This window comes from Gavia stellata, chromosome Z (genome assembly GCF_030936135.1).
Source record: "Gavia stellata isolate bGavSte3 chromosome Z, bGavSte3.hap2, whole genome shotgun sequence".
In the NCBI taxonomy this organism is placed as follows: Eukaryota; Metazoa; Chordata; class Aves; order Gaviiformes; family Gaviidae; genus Gavia; species Gavia stellata.
This window is the reverse complement of record NC_082637.1, coordinates 79,182,486-79,197,230: the sequence shown is the minus strand read 5'-3', so window position 1 is coordinate 79,197,230 and position 14,745 is coordinate 79,182,486. Positions and strand designations below refer to the sequence as shown.

Genomic DNA, 14,745 nt, shown 5'->3' with positions numbered 1-14,745 from the left:
CCCTGCTGCCAAGACAGGCTTTTGGCCTGGCTCACGATTGCCTTATATTCTACTGGTGAAAGATGTCACCCTCCTGGGTCCAAGGGTTGCTTGGGTTGGGGAAAATGCAGCTCTTTTCCTCTCTCTTCTAAATCAGCCCAGTATCCTCTTAATAGCTGTGAAGCACTTTGATGTCTTTAGACAGAAAGAACTCCAGTGGCACTACACAAACAAATTGCAGCATAATTAGCATTAACAGAGCAGTGCCGAGAAGGTTACAAGACAATACTCTGCATAGGCATGTGATCAGCCTTGCTGTCTATTTGATTTTCATATAAGGACAGCACGCAAGTGAAAATACTGCAGGGAAAACAGTGCAGGACCCCTGTGTTGCAGGTCTTGCAGGTAACACATCCCCTCAGCGCACATACAGAGGCACAGTGGCTCCCTGTTGTCCTGCCTTTGCTTTACAGTGCCTGAGAGTAGACATGCAGCACATGATTTTGCGCTGCTGGTTTCTCACAGCTTCAGACAGATCTGCTTGCGGATGCTATGCTACATCCTAACCTAGATCCTATAGGAGCAGAGTATGCTGAAAAGCAAAATCTGCAAATTTAATTTCAAAATAAAATATATTTCACTGGGAGATATCTTCCAACTTCAAATCTTCCAGGCTACCTGCTTCTTCTGAACTGTTATGTCTTCCAGATCTTTCTCTGACTCAAGAGTCTACAAGACTCTTTGTGGGTATCTCCAAGCAGTTGATCTGCCTCAGACCATAAAATCTCTTAAAGCCACAGATGCTGCAGGCCTACCTGCCCAGGCAACATCAAGAAACCAAGCCTCCAGACTTGCAGAGAGGCCCTCTTCTAGAAGCAGGAGCTCTGTTGCACGAACCCGAACTGCAGGTCCCTAACCTTCCCATTAGTCTTCAACATCCTCGAGAAGTCTTAAAGGTTACAATGCGTTGTCAGGCACAGACTTGGGTAAGTTTATGGGTTTCGTATCAAGATGTGCCATAACAGTGGATCTTAAAAATCCAGGATCTCTAGTTCCCTCCTAAGTGAGCTAATAGAACAACATGGTATCTACTACCAGAGTTTCAGTGTACACACCAAATTAGAAATTACATTAAAATACTCCATTCCAAACAATGTTTTCCGATGGAATTTTCTTGATATGTTCTGTATTTAGGTATTTTGTGTTTCAATACTCTTGCACTGGACTGCTGTGTCCAGTAAAAGTCACCAAGTCCCTCGGTATCAAGACAGTCCAGAATTCATCGTTCCAAAACCATCTGTAAAAGATGGAAATCAAATCTAGTCTTATTCTAACAACGCTGACCTTCTTGGATGCTTGTTCTGTTGACTATTTCTTCCAGGTATAAAGGCTTTCCCTCTAAGTTGACAACCTTGGAGGCGGTTGGAGCTCTGAATCTTCGTCATTAATAGAATAGCATTCATTAAAATTCATAAAACTTGCCTGTGCTTCCAGACTGATGTTATTTAATAAAGTAGTGCAGGTTTACAGCCTTTAGACATTGATGAATGCAGCAGGTATTGCCAAAAGAAACTATCTGCTGATATCATGATTGCAGGACTCTTAGACCAATCATAAGAATTAAATAGAGGTAATGTTTTAAATTAAGGCAGGAAACTATCAAAGATATTTTATTTCACCTAAATGGTCACAGTCTTATTAATATGTATAATGCATTATAAACCCCATTTTATTTGCCTCCAACATTTTTCCAACTGAACAGGAAGCTTTTAAAACAACAATTACCTTATCACTTTGAATCTCATCTGCTGCTTGCAAGTCATGTTGTGTCTGAGCTAATTGTTTCATACAACTCTCTATCATTGGTAGGCAGTCATACTAAAAAAATTAATAATGACCACTTCATTTTCCAGAATCTGTAATCATCTTGCTACATAATTGTAAATGCAGGGTAGGGAAGAAGGGAAAGCTTGGGTTTTGAAACCTTTCATAAAATCTCTAGGTTCTGGTGCTTACTTTTGCTCCTTTCACTTAAAGATATCATTCTCTTTTCAGTGTTATACCTGTCAAAACAAGTAGAAATGGAATAGTCTGTCTGAACCTCGATTTAACATTACTGATGTTCCTAAAGATTCTCTTTTAACAAGTCTCCACATACACAAAGGACAGTTTATATCTCCCTCAGGCTCTTAATAAACCAAGGCGCAATAGCAGGCGGCATTAAGATGCACACATGCTTTTTGTAAGAAGTTAAATTGTGGACAGTATGGAGAAGAGTCCAATGGAAATTACTCCAGGATGCAGATGTTAGGAAAAAGCAGCACAGTGATACAGCTTATTGATTTACAAAAAGACTGAGGTGGCAAGGCTTGGAATAGGAAGCTTTATCATGCTGGGGTCTACAACAAGGAATGTGAACAAGGAAATCGACACACTGACTGTTAGTAATCAACATGCATTTTCATACTGGTCATGCAAATACCTAGGTGAAATTATTGCAAGAAAAGGGGTTGGGCAGACAAAACTGGTCTTAAGGTTCCAGTTGTACATACCTATAAAATTCAGGAGGATTTTTTACATGATTCATTCCTATATTGCTTTCCTTTACCCATCTTTTTTTTTGTTGCATCCTACCTTCCCTTTTCACTGCCATTGGGCCTAGATTCTCTCTCCTTCACATCAGGTTACATCACGTTACTAGAAAGAATATTAGGACAAGTGTTTTTCCTGTGAGGCTACTCAAAGACTAAGCAGGTTGCATAGTAAGGTTAATAGGAAAACTCAACTGGACAAGGCCAAGAGGAACCTAATCCAGCTGTTCTGAGCTGTGCTGTGCCTAGAGACCTCCAGAGATCCTTTCCCATCTAAATTATTCTGTGAGTCTATGACCTTTCTTTTAACCCAAAGAAGTATAGACTTAGGTTTCTTACTGACTTGGTTGACCGTGGCTGCCTTTCTTGTTCAAATCACATCTACTCCAAGTTTTTTCCAAGTCCCAAACTGTTTTTCTCCTTTCTCTCTACAGAAAGACTCCTGCAATAAGAATGAAAAGCCTGAAGCTCATAATGATAAACCAATGGTGGTATGCATTCATATGAAACCAGTTCTGTATAAAGCAATCTGTTCCCAGAATTTCATCAGTTTGAGAATTTCAGTATGTTTCCTACCATTATAACAGAGCTGCATTATTTTTTGCTTTGGCTGGTTTAAATAAGTTCATAAAGATCCCTGATGACTACTGATTTAACTGGCTCCAAGTCAAAGATTAGTGCAACTGTAAAACTAATAAAAGTGTAATCTGCAATCCAATCTATTTGAAAGGTTAATTCACTCCATTATAACTGGAATCCTATATTGGTCAGGTACCAATAAGAAACTGGATTACATTTATGAGGTACATTTACACATTTTTTGCTATAATTTTATAAAAAATGCAGTATTTATTAGAGACTACAATAAATCAAATGGAAATTTGATCAATAGTTCCACTATGAAAAACAAAGTATCACAAACTATTTTGAGAAGAGATTTAAAGGCCAAACCTTATCCTCTCCAAGGCGCATGCAAAACTCACAATGAGTCCTGAAAAATCAAGTAGACTCTTATACATTGTTTAATCTAAATAAAAGCTGCATTAATTCAATAATGCTGTACAACTGCACAAAATAATCACATACTAAATTTCTGTTTTAATAACATATATAACAAGTAGTCGTATTATTATAGCTCCTTCCAAGTATGCAAAATCTACACTCCAGAAATTAGCCATTAAGTCACGACGAACAATAGATTATTGATTTTTAGGATATATATGTAGCATGTAATAGCTGGGAGAAGGAAATACGGGGATAATTCAGCCATTACATGACCAAATGTAGCTATCCTTTAAATTATAGAATTCACCATACTGAAGTCGTGACAGTAACTCTCGTAATAATTGCATCATTATTTCCAAGCTGCTTTAATCTTATTTCAGCATATTTTTAGTAAACCCTATCAATAATTACTGTAGAATCATAAAAAGTGAATAATGCTGTAGAATTATGGAAAGTTAATAAATGATTCAAAATTATTTTGAACTAGTAATAGTCTACCCCCCACGTGTCCTATTATATGGGTTCTCCCACTCATCTGCTCATGTTATCAGGTTGTAAAGGAAATGACATGAGAAATAAGTGTAGAGCAGGGTTTTGGGGTATGTTTAAACCTTTTGGGCAAAACCACCTGGGTCTTTGCACTGACCCTCTGCAAACACTCAGTCTTTGCTGCAAGGTTGCTAGAGACCACAGCCAGCCATGGGACTCCAGATATGCCTAGTCTGATGCAGAGCTTAATCCCAGCGAGTACTATAAACACATCACCCAAAAGTAAGAGTTACACACCGTTATAAACCACCAGTTGGTTTTTTGAACTGTGTAACAACTCTAAAAATCGACTACGTGCTTAGTAAAATATTGATTAATCATTCGTCTAACAACCATTTCTAAAAATCCATCTGCAATGGAAATCTTGACAATTAAGTCACTCTGTTTCAAGGTGACAATGCATCTGTATTCCTGACTTTTTAACTTAAAACTAGAGTGTTCCAGGAAGAGCTAATACAATTTATCATTGTATATTTATACCAAAGGCACAGATATCCTAAATCTTATGAAGCCTGAACTTCTGAATCAGAAGTATTGTTTTAGGCATGGCATCAAGCTGAAAGACAATCCGTGAAGACTCAGAAACTCTAAAAATGAGAGTCAATCTCTAATCATTGTTGTAAGCAATCATCATAATGAGTAACGATTTCATGTGTGCTAAGATCTGAGTACCCATTTAGCATCATGTGCACAAGATCCAGAAGAACCAGAAGAAGGGTTCCCAGCAATACCACTCTCTCACCTATTTCCTGCAAACACATCTGCATATGGTCAGTTTTCACATAGTTTCTTCAACAGCCCCACTGAATTCACAGCTGTGAACAAATATATGACACATGCAAAATTACCTGCGTGACAGAGTGTATGATTGGACTTTAGGAATGTGATCTGAGAACTACTTGTATTATACCCAATACCTCACAGAAATTCCTGGTGAAAGATACTGCTGAAGTGCAGTGTGACTGTAAGGAAATACATCAGAGGAAAAAAAGTTTACTGTTAAAATGCTGGGATGTGGGGATGGACTGAGGGGAAGTAGCAGGCCTCCCTTCAGATTGCCCCAGAAGTCACAAAATAAACCATGAAACCTGAGGTGCACCAGGCAAGTGAGTTAGAAATATGGAAACATCAGGATCATTTCTCCAGAAAGCTGTATTTTATTTAATTTCTTACTGTGTTCTGATGCATTCATAATAGCTTTATTTATTTTGTGTTACTCTGGAGCTGGTAACTGGATTATCCATTTGTACTTTGGAGGGAGAGGATACCACAATTTAGAAGCTATTTGCTTCCCACAGAAGGGCACCAAAATGTTCTGTCAGCACCTTGGGGAGGTTCCAGTTTGCTGAAATACCTTAGGTTTATAAAGGAAGCACAAGACTTGGCAGACTGATTCCTAAAGCTGGTCTTTAAACTGTGTTTCTAGTGAGCAGGAAATGCCAATATTCTTTAAAAGCTAAATTGCTTGTACCAATCTGTTTGCTGTAAGATTGATCTTGATGACTTCACCCTTGTAACACTGCTAAAACAAAACCCTCCTTTTCAATGTCTGGAGTGGCTGGTCAGGATCCAGAAATCAAGTCCTTTGCAAGTCTGATGAAATTGGACATGATGCTTAAAGAGACCTATTTTACTTTTGAAAATTCTTCTGATGTCAAAACCATTGTCAAAAAGTTTGAATGTGTTTGATATTGCAAAATATGCTCTCAGCACCTTGCTTTGCTCTGTTGTTTCTCAGATCTTTCCTACTGATCAGTTCTGGGAAGGCTTGACTGTTATATTTAGGGTTACTTAATAAGGATTTGTGAGTCCCTATTCATTCCTTTCCACTCTTTTTAAAACTTCATGTAACTTATGAAAATTAAGTATCATGTTAAATAAACCCAGGGATATTCCTACAGACCAAAGAAAAAACATATGTTCACAGATGCAGACCAGAGGAAATGCTGCAGTTGTGTCACATAGGAGTCAATAATATGATAATGCACTGCACCTGCAATGATCTCCGAATTTTCATATATCTGAGCAAATAAATAGCTCAACATTGTGTGCTTGGGAGAGAAAATATGAGAAAAACTCAGGTCTTTGAAGTATGCAAAAAAGTAACACATCAACTGCTCTACCATAATCTGCAAGGAACATAAAAATCTAAGTATACTTCTGAAAAGAAAGGAGAGAAAAATTCAGCAGTAATTTTCACTGATAATATCACTCTGTTCCCATAGGGAAATAGCAGCCCATGTTACACATTGTGTCGTCTGTATTTTCACATTGCTATCTATTTTAAACCTAAATTAAAGTTGCCCAGTCACTGCTGGAAATGCCTTCCATCAAACATGGCTTGTAGAGTTCTGCATGAATAATACAGAAAACTTGCATGAAAGGTGCTTGGTTTTATAACCAATTTTCTTAAAATCTCTATACAATCAATTCTGATTACTAATTTTTCTAGCAGTAATCTACTAAAGCTATGGGTTTTTTTAAACCTACAAATAGACAGAATGGATTTCTACTTAAAAAACAAAGCAAATTCAATCTCCCTAACTGCTGTGTAATTAAAAAACCCCAATTCATTCTCTTACAAACCTGGTTATATAGACCAACATATTATAAATTGAAGTAGTTCTCAAGAGTGTGGCATAGTTTCAGGGCACAGGGAAACAGACAAAGCAGTATGTTCACAACATTTTTCTCTATTACCAAATGCACTTTTTAATTACTTATAAAGACAAAGAATTTTTGGTACCTTTAATCTCTTCCTTGAAAACTGCACCAAATTCATTGGTGCAAACACTAAGATGTTATTCAGGCTGTCAGAGGGATTATTTATGATGGGAAATTTTCAGGATAAAGAGGGAGGGTAAAAAATAGGCTTCATGTGTCTGCAAGCAACAGTACAATCCTTCTTTCATCTATGTTTTAAAGAAAAATGCAGTAAAGCAGCTAATCCCTCTTGGGCAGTCCCTTAATGTTAATTTTAAAATGTCCTCAAGAAGCTGAGGAGAATCAAATAGTAATCTGCTTTTTTCCAGAGTGTCCATTTTGGCCATGATTTTTCTGTGCTTTTTGCCTAACTGTGAGGCACCTAGAAGGATTATAATTTCAAAAAACTAAGTTTTAGTTTATAGTCAGGTAATATGAAAGCTGTCTAGCAATTCAACAAAACTAATCCAACTTTCAGGAGACACCTATTCACTGAGATTAAGCCAATTTTACAATATGGAGTTATCCAGTCTTCTGGAACAAAGGAGGTATGTGTTAGAGAGACAAAGAAAGCAAACAATAAGGAATGACTGGCAAATGGGGAACATAAAGACACATTTAGAAAGAGCAACAAAGAGAGATACACATGCTGAGTGAATAAAATAAGAAACAATGGATCTCAAGAAACAGAAGTGACTGAAGCATGGGCATTATGCAGAAACATCACCATGCTATGAGAGGAGCTTCTCTGAATTTGCACAGCATCTGTCACCATCAATTCACACAGTGGTCTAACTGGAGGATCTAATGACAGGCAGTTTATGCAACACCAGCACGTGACATGTCCCCAGGGCATTTTGTCCTCATAGCATCCCAGTGGAGCAGCATAGCACTACTGCTTGTGTGGCACAGATGGAGAAGGGACAGGGCTTTAAATAGCTATGTGCAAGACACCTATAGCAAGGGAAAGGATTGAGCCGGCACACACGAACCGCTGGAAAATCCTTCTTTTCTGCCTCAGCAGGAAACAAAATTAAAAAGCCCCACATAGTGGATACTGGATACTGCTACAGAACAGAGTCACTGATCATTGCAAGTATTTGGAGTTAGTTCAACTTGGGATACCTTTTTAATGAATGTTTATATTAAAATCTGCCTGGAATTTTTTGGCATTTTCTAGGAGAACTGGTCATTACCAAAATTAAAATTTGTATTTCGAATATCCGAAACTGCGATCCTATGTTTGTATGTCCTTTATGCAATTTTAATCATATCATTAAAGCTGTAATGCAATCAGCATGTTTTTCTTATGAGAGAAGTGATTTTTTTTTTAGAGAAACACAAATAGAAAGTCACTCCCAATACATTTGATGCCTCTTACAAATGTTGCTTTGAGAACCACAGCACACAGAAAAAAGACATTTCACACTTCCCAAACACTGCTCAAAATTAGAGCGCACCAGCCAGTACAAAACGTGCAAAATCTTTTGAGTTTCCAGAACACCTAAACAAAAAATTAGAATTAAAAAAGTGCCACGTATGTCATGACTGTTCTAAATTCACTTATTTTTCAAGCTCCCTAAACGCTGCTGTAATGCTGATGACAAACAGGAGTTCAAGAAGCACTTGTCTCACTTACTTACACAAATCACAGAATCACAGAATCACTAAGGTTGGAAAAGACCTGTAAGATCATCAAGTCCAACCATTACCAAAAAAAACCACCAAACCACAATGACCACCACACAACCCACCCACACCACACAGCACCATGCCCATCAAGCCACGTCCCACAATGCCACATCCACACGCTCCTTGAATACCTCCGGGGAGGGTGACTCCACCACCTCCCTGGGCAGCCTGTTCCAGTGCTTCACCACTCTCTCAGTAAAGAACTTTTTCCTAATATCCAGCCTGAACCTCCCCTGGTGCAACTTGAGGCCATTTCCTCTTGTCCTGTCATTAGTCACTTGGGAGAAGAGACCAATATCCACCTCCCTGCAACCCCCTCTCAGCTAGTTGTAGAGAGCGATAAGGTCTCCCCTCAGCCTCCTCTTCTCCAGACTGAACAAATGGTTTCAGTATTGCAGAAATTCTTCTGCTAAAGAGTAGTTCAGCTGTTGGCTTGACTAGATGAAATACTGGCAGGAAAATGTAGGTAGGCAGAGATAGAAGAATGCTTTCCTTCTGTGCTTCTGTAAGTTGAAACTTTTTTTTTTAATTATGTTTGAACTGATATTTGAAGATGATTCAACTTTTTTTTTTAATTATGTTTGAACTGATATTTGAAGATGATTCAACCTGTCCAAAACTAAACCAGCAAAAAGTAAAGGAATATTTACCCCACTAGTTGTAGAAATGGAGATCCTATGAGGCTGTAACATACCTACAGTTCAAATCAAAGTTTGCATTAGAACAGATGCTTTGTATTTTGCAGCATTTTTCATTTTATTCTTGGGGGGGAAGGGGAGAAGAGATGTTTCTTAGAAAATCTTCAGTTCTTTGCAATGTGGCATGTATTGAGCTGTCAAGAAGAAACAGTTTCCACTCTGCCTGCAAAAGCTTTCCTGAGGGCAGAATAATGGACTTAGCGTGAAAAAGTAGGATCTTCAGATTACAGAATTTGACAGATGTCCAATGTTTTAAGTTTTAATGGTGTTGCTTATTTGAATCTGCCCCTACTACCTTGTCAACGTCAGGATTACAATAATCTACAATAAACCACAATGTGGCACGTACATCAGTCATATTAAAGTCACTTGGTATTCAGTAACTCTTTGATCAATTTAAGACAATTTAATTAAATCTGGTGCCAGAAAATTGCAGTGTTTTCATGTGCAAAGGCACACCTCAGATGCGCCTGACTCCTTTAGAAGCAACTGTACTCGAAAAGAAATCCTCAGATAACTCACACACCGAAACAACTCAAGCCCTCAAACCAGGACTTGCAGTGTGAGAAGGAGGAGGAGGAAAAAGTAAGTAGAAAGTGCCACATCCGCAGAAATTCCAGGATAAATTTTTCCTTTCTTTACCTAGAGAGCCCTTATAGTCATAACTGCTGTTGACTCAGAAGACATGAGAGGGGGAAAAAGTGTTGCTTGCTTACTGCTTCTTTAAAAACTACCATTCAAACAGTCACAATGGCTCAAAAGTTGTTCGTGTGCTTTCCCGCTGAAGTCACATATAGTTGTGGGGATGCTGTTTACTCATAGTATGTACATCTGTTAGCAAATGTAATTATCACACCACATTACACTTCCTGACACTAAAGATAAGCATCAAATATGCTGCAAGTAAAATCACCTTGACCCACTAAATTCAAAGCCAGACTGTACTCAGCACCCCTACACTGCTCTAGTATGAATTTTGTCCTAGAAAGCTAACACCGAAAATGCGATTAAGAAAGACAGAGGAAGACCACAGCGCATGGAAAGCAATGCTAGATCAAGACCTCAGGGAAGCTCACCAGTCCCCTAGGAAGAGAACTGGAATTCACCAGGCATTGCACTTCTTCCACTTCTACACCTGATGTTGCCTAGATCGGAGGGAGCCTAGTTGTTCTGACAATTTGTTCCCTGCCTGCAGAAAATTGGGCCGCTGTGTACAGAACACCCCTCCTCCAGTTGTGATTTTACTTTTCGCCACCTTCAACCAGTACGCATATGGATGTTACGTGGAAGGATGTAACATAGCACTCCTTGGACCAAACCTTGCAAAGCGGGGTGCAAAATAATGAGACAGCTGTGCTCAAGCATCATTAAAGATGTTTCTGACAGCACTCTGTCACGCATGTCCCAGCACATGAAGGACAGAGGAGCCACTCCACAAAAAGTTTTGGTGACAAACGCCACCCTAAGTCAGAAGTATGTGAAAAAGGATGAATATGTGAGAAATTTTTTCCTGTCATCCAAGATGCTGCTTCTCCTACTTTCTCTCATGCTTGCCTACAATCCATAAGACCACTTTAGTGATCAGTCCTTGCCATCAACAAATCCTCAAACAGGCTGCTGTGCACTATTTGCATTTGCTGGGGTAAATCCAGGGCATACCAACAGCTAAGAGCTCTACAGCCTTTGCTGCATGCTCTGGGTCCATCATGGACTCCAAAGGGCTCTGGAAGCTACTGGTGTAGGGCATCCTGCTCTTTGCACTTCTATTTAACAACTGTCAGCAGCTAGCAGCATCAGGCCTCATGGACCAGGTACTCAACAGTACGTACACTCAAAGCAGTGGCACACATCAGCTGAGTGAGGAACAAAGTTGGTCTCATCTTGTTGCAACCTCTTACGTGTAAACCAAGGCTGGGCGAGAGCCTCCTGAAGGCTCCTTTCACTGATGCTGACTGCAAGCAATGCTGCAAAGGTGGGCAGGGAAAAGGAGAATATTAATCTCCTGTACATCCTAATTAATTGCTTATGTGTTTAACAAAATGTAATATACCAAATCTTCCTAGACATTAGGTGACAAATGCCAGACTGTAATGATACCTCTTATAATACAATAAAGAACCATCTAGAAAGCTGCCTGGGTTATTTGGGAGAGGGACTCAGATTTGATAAGTGGCTAAAAATTAGTTTAATGATTCCTTATTTAGCCTTTAAATCTACTCATAATGTGACACTGTGTTTCTAATTAGGGACTGAAAATGTTGATTTAACATTTCTGTCATTACAGATTAGACATCACATGCTATCTCTATATTATTAAAAAGTTCATATTTTGAACATAAAAAGGAATTTGTAGAGTCAGGCACTGGGTTTAAGTTTTTATAATGAGCCATTCATCTTCAGGTCAGTTTTCATAATAAATAACTGCTACAAGTTAGTTGAGTGTGAGGAAGATGAGATGGAAAAAAATGGAAATGCGAATAACAGCTGAAATTATAAGTGTCACATTTGTACAAGCTGAAGCATAATGGTATTTAAAATGTCCAAACTGTTCGTGACATCCCTTTTCCACCACCACCATCACAACTTCTTTGAACACACACTGCATGATGGGCAGTTAGCAAGTATCTACTGGCAGGGCATCTGACATGACAATCAAGGCTCAGCATTTTTTTCTTAGGACCAAATATCTGAAAACTTTTAATCACAGGACCACATTCCATGGAAGACAGGGGGGAAGGCAGCACATTCTGGGGAACAGGCCTGTGATAGTATTTACTGACCATCTCTTTTCCTACTCATAATCACCTAACATGTCTGCTGCTAGATTGTTTTCGCATGGAAAAATGTTATCAGGAAAGCAGGCAACATTATTTTTAGCTGTCCTGCATGCACCTTTAGCAACTGCAGCAAGGTGTCACATAGCTAATCAATTCTCATGGTTGCTTCAAAGCTACAAAAATAGGGCCCATCCTAACCCAGGCAATCCAGCACAGGGCTTGGTGTCTGGGGTAGCTCATCTAAAAAGCACTTCCTTTAGTCTCAGAAGCATGGTAGTAGGCAAAGAAAAACACCTTCAGTGTGCCTTAAGATTTACAGGGACTTTTCAGACCAAATGGCTACTATCAATCATCTCTGCATTCACAGCAGGAAATTAGATTTTCTGTTGTTTAATGCTACAGTGCTTGACATAAGTCTATGAATTTGTAGTTCCATTAGTGCTACATTAAAAATCTATACTGTGGACAAAGAGGGGAAGAAACACATGTTTTCATCAAATGTAGCAGAGAGAACATCTTTTCAGACACTACCTCTCTGTTTTTGACTGATTTTTAATTTAAAATTGTGCTTTAATCAGCAAGGCAAGTATATGAAAGGACAAGGAAAGTACACTTGTGGGGCAAAAAATTCTTTTCTCTTCCTCCTGTAAAAAGATATATTCTTATACTCATGTCAGTCTTGTCTACAGGAAGGACAATTTATATCTCTGTCATAGGCTGCCAACCAGACTCATCATTTGTACATTTAGAGGACTAAAAATCTTCAGAGCTGCTTGTTTAAGCAATAAATTTGAGACATCTCATTCCTGATGGTGTTTATTTGGTTTCTTCTGAGCTTATTGCTGTTTTTTCCTCATTTTTAACCTTTCTTTCTCTAGCTGATGGGATAAAGTAGTGACCCATTTTCTCAGTCAGAACAGCTCCTCAGTTTCCCCAGGGAGCAGAGACAGAGATTCCCCAGGAAGCTGGACATTATGTCAGTAGCAAATCCCTGTGAAGCACTGCAAGGCTCCGCCAGCTTCCCACAGTGGTGTCTGCCATAGCTGCAGCTGGGAAGGCCCTGTGCCAAGCTTTGCTGGTGGTTTTATTATGCTTTTCCTCCGTCCTCATCTTCCAACCAGTCAGATTCCTCCTCCAAGGAAGGGCCATTCAAGTGAAAAGGAAAACTACTGCTTACATTAGATTAAGCACCCAGGGATCATCTGACTGTGTTTTGGGGCTAAGCTGGTAGTACAGAAATTGGAGAGTGCATATAAGCGAACTGTATCTCCTGGCTGGAGAAGACATTATGAGGAGGGGACTGCATGTGAGTAAGGATTAGAGAGGTCCTGAATGCCACTGCATGCTTTTCCTATGTCCCCGGGGAAAGGTCAGTGCCCAGGAGCTCTAGAAAGCAACCATTCACGGTGCCCATTACACCTGCTGCTGCAGCACTCTCAAACCTTTCCAAGATTTCAGTGGAAATGGGATCAGTCTTACACAACACCCAGCATTACAATTGGTCTTTTGACTGTTCTTAGAGCTTCTTTTGTGGAAGAGCACAAGTCGCCTCATAATTTGGGCCAAAAAGTGAGTATTGCACTCAAGCTACATCAGACCGGTGGCTCTGAAGATGGTCAGTCACAGGCAGTTATCCCCTTTTGACGATATAAATTTGATGGAAGCTTTCACCCTCCTTGGAAACTTGGAGTTGCACCCTTTCCAAGAAAACCATCCCAGCCTTATAAGCACCAGTTGAACTTTCATTGATGTGTTAGGGTAAGTAAAAGAAGCACCACAAAAAAAGCAATTTGTACAGAGTAAAATAATAAGCCAATTTTAAAAAAACCCTACCCTTAACAAAGATGTGGAGCCATACTCCATTGTGGGGACAGCCACTCCTGTAACTTCAGTGATAGTCGATTCACAGTCCTTGTGCTAGCCAAGCTCCTTCATCACACTTAAAGGACAGGCATGCCTCATCTAAATTTTATGTTGCACCCGAGCTGAAATCAGAGGTGAGTGTTGCTTCCTAAGCCTATGAACCATTAGACCATGAGATCAGACCTTTCCTTAAACAAGGTCTATTCTTTGTGCAGCAGCAAGATGGATACAGGTCTGAGGAATAATGGGAGGATGAGCAATTACCTGCTGTTGACCTATACCTGCAGCCACTGCCCGTTCTCTACCAAATACCACAGGACTAGCTGGCAAATTGGGTCAAAGCAAGTCTCAGGGACACAGTATCTACTCGTTCTTGCATGCTTGTACCTAAGATCTGGCTAACTCATGCAGGACTGTTTTCAGGGAGACTTGATGGCACTGAGTATGAAGATGGATATTCATGTTAACAAGTAAGAAAGCATTCTTCCTTACAAAAGAAATGGCCAACAAATGACTTAATTCCTGCAGGGCAGAGCTGCCTTCTATGTTGGCTTGGCAACTGAATGCTGCACTCACCTCAACAAAGATGAAGCAGGGGATGATGGAGTAACTTCTCTGGGTATTGTTTCCTAAAGCCATTTCTCATCACACTTCTTGGGGAGGCACTGTTCAAAACTTTATTATCCTGAAAAAGAAAAGGCAAAGGTATTTCAGTACGTTTCCCATTTTTGCAAACTCCTCATTTAACACAATGAGGTTTTTAACATGGAGCACTGACATACTGGACCAGGGATAAAGACTAAAAAGAACATGAAGGTCTAACTTGTGGTGGTACAAAATAACCTAAGAAGGCACTCCCTTTGCAGCACAAAAGCAAGAGACAGACAC

General features: G+C 39.5%; 1 protein-coding gene across 1 annotated transcript in view; it reads right to left on the bottom strand.

Moving 5' to 3' along the window:
• Positions 1–14,496, bottom strand: part of PLPPR1 (phospholipid phosphatase related 1) — a 71,546-nt gene extending 57,050 nt beyond the window's left edge. Inside the window, exon 1 of the mRNA XM_059833880.1 lies at positions 14,434–14,496. Coding sequence (XP_059689863.1) covers positions 14,434–14,496 — 63 coding nt within the window. The remainder of the gene's footprint in view (positions 1–14,433) is intronic.
• Positions 14,497–14,745: the final 249 nt, after the last annotated feature.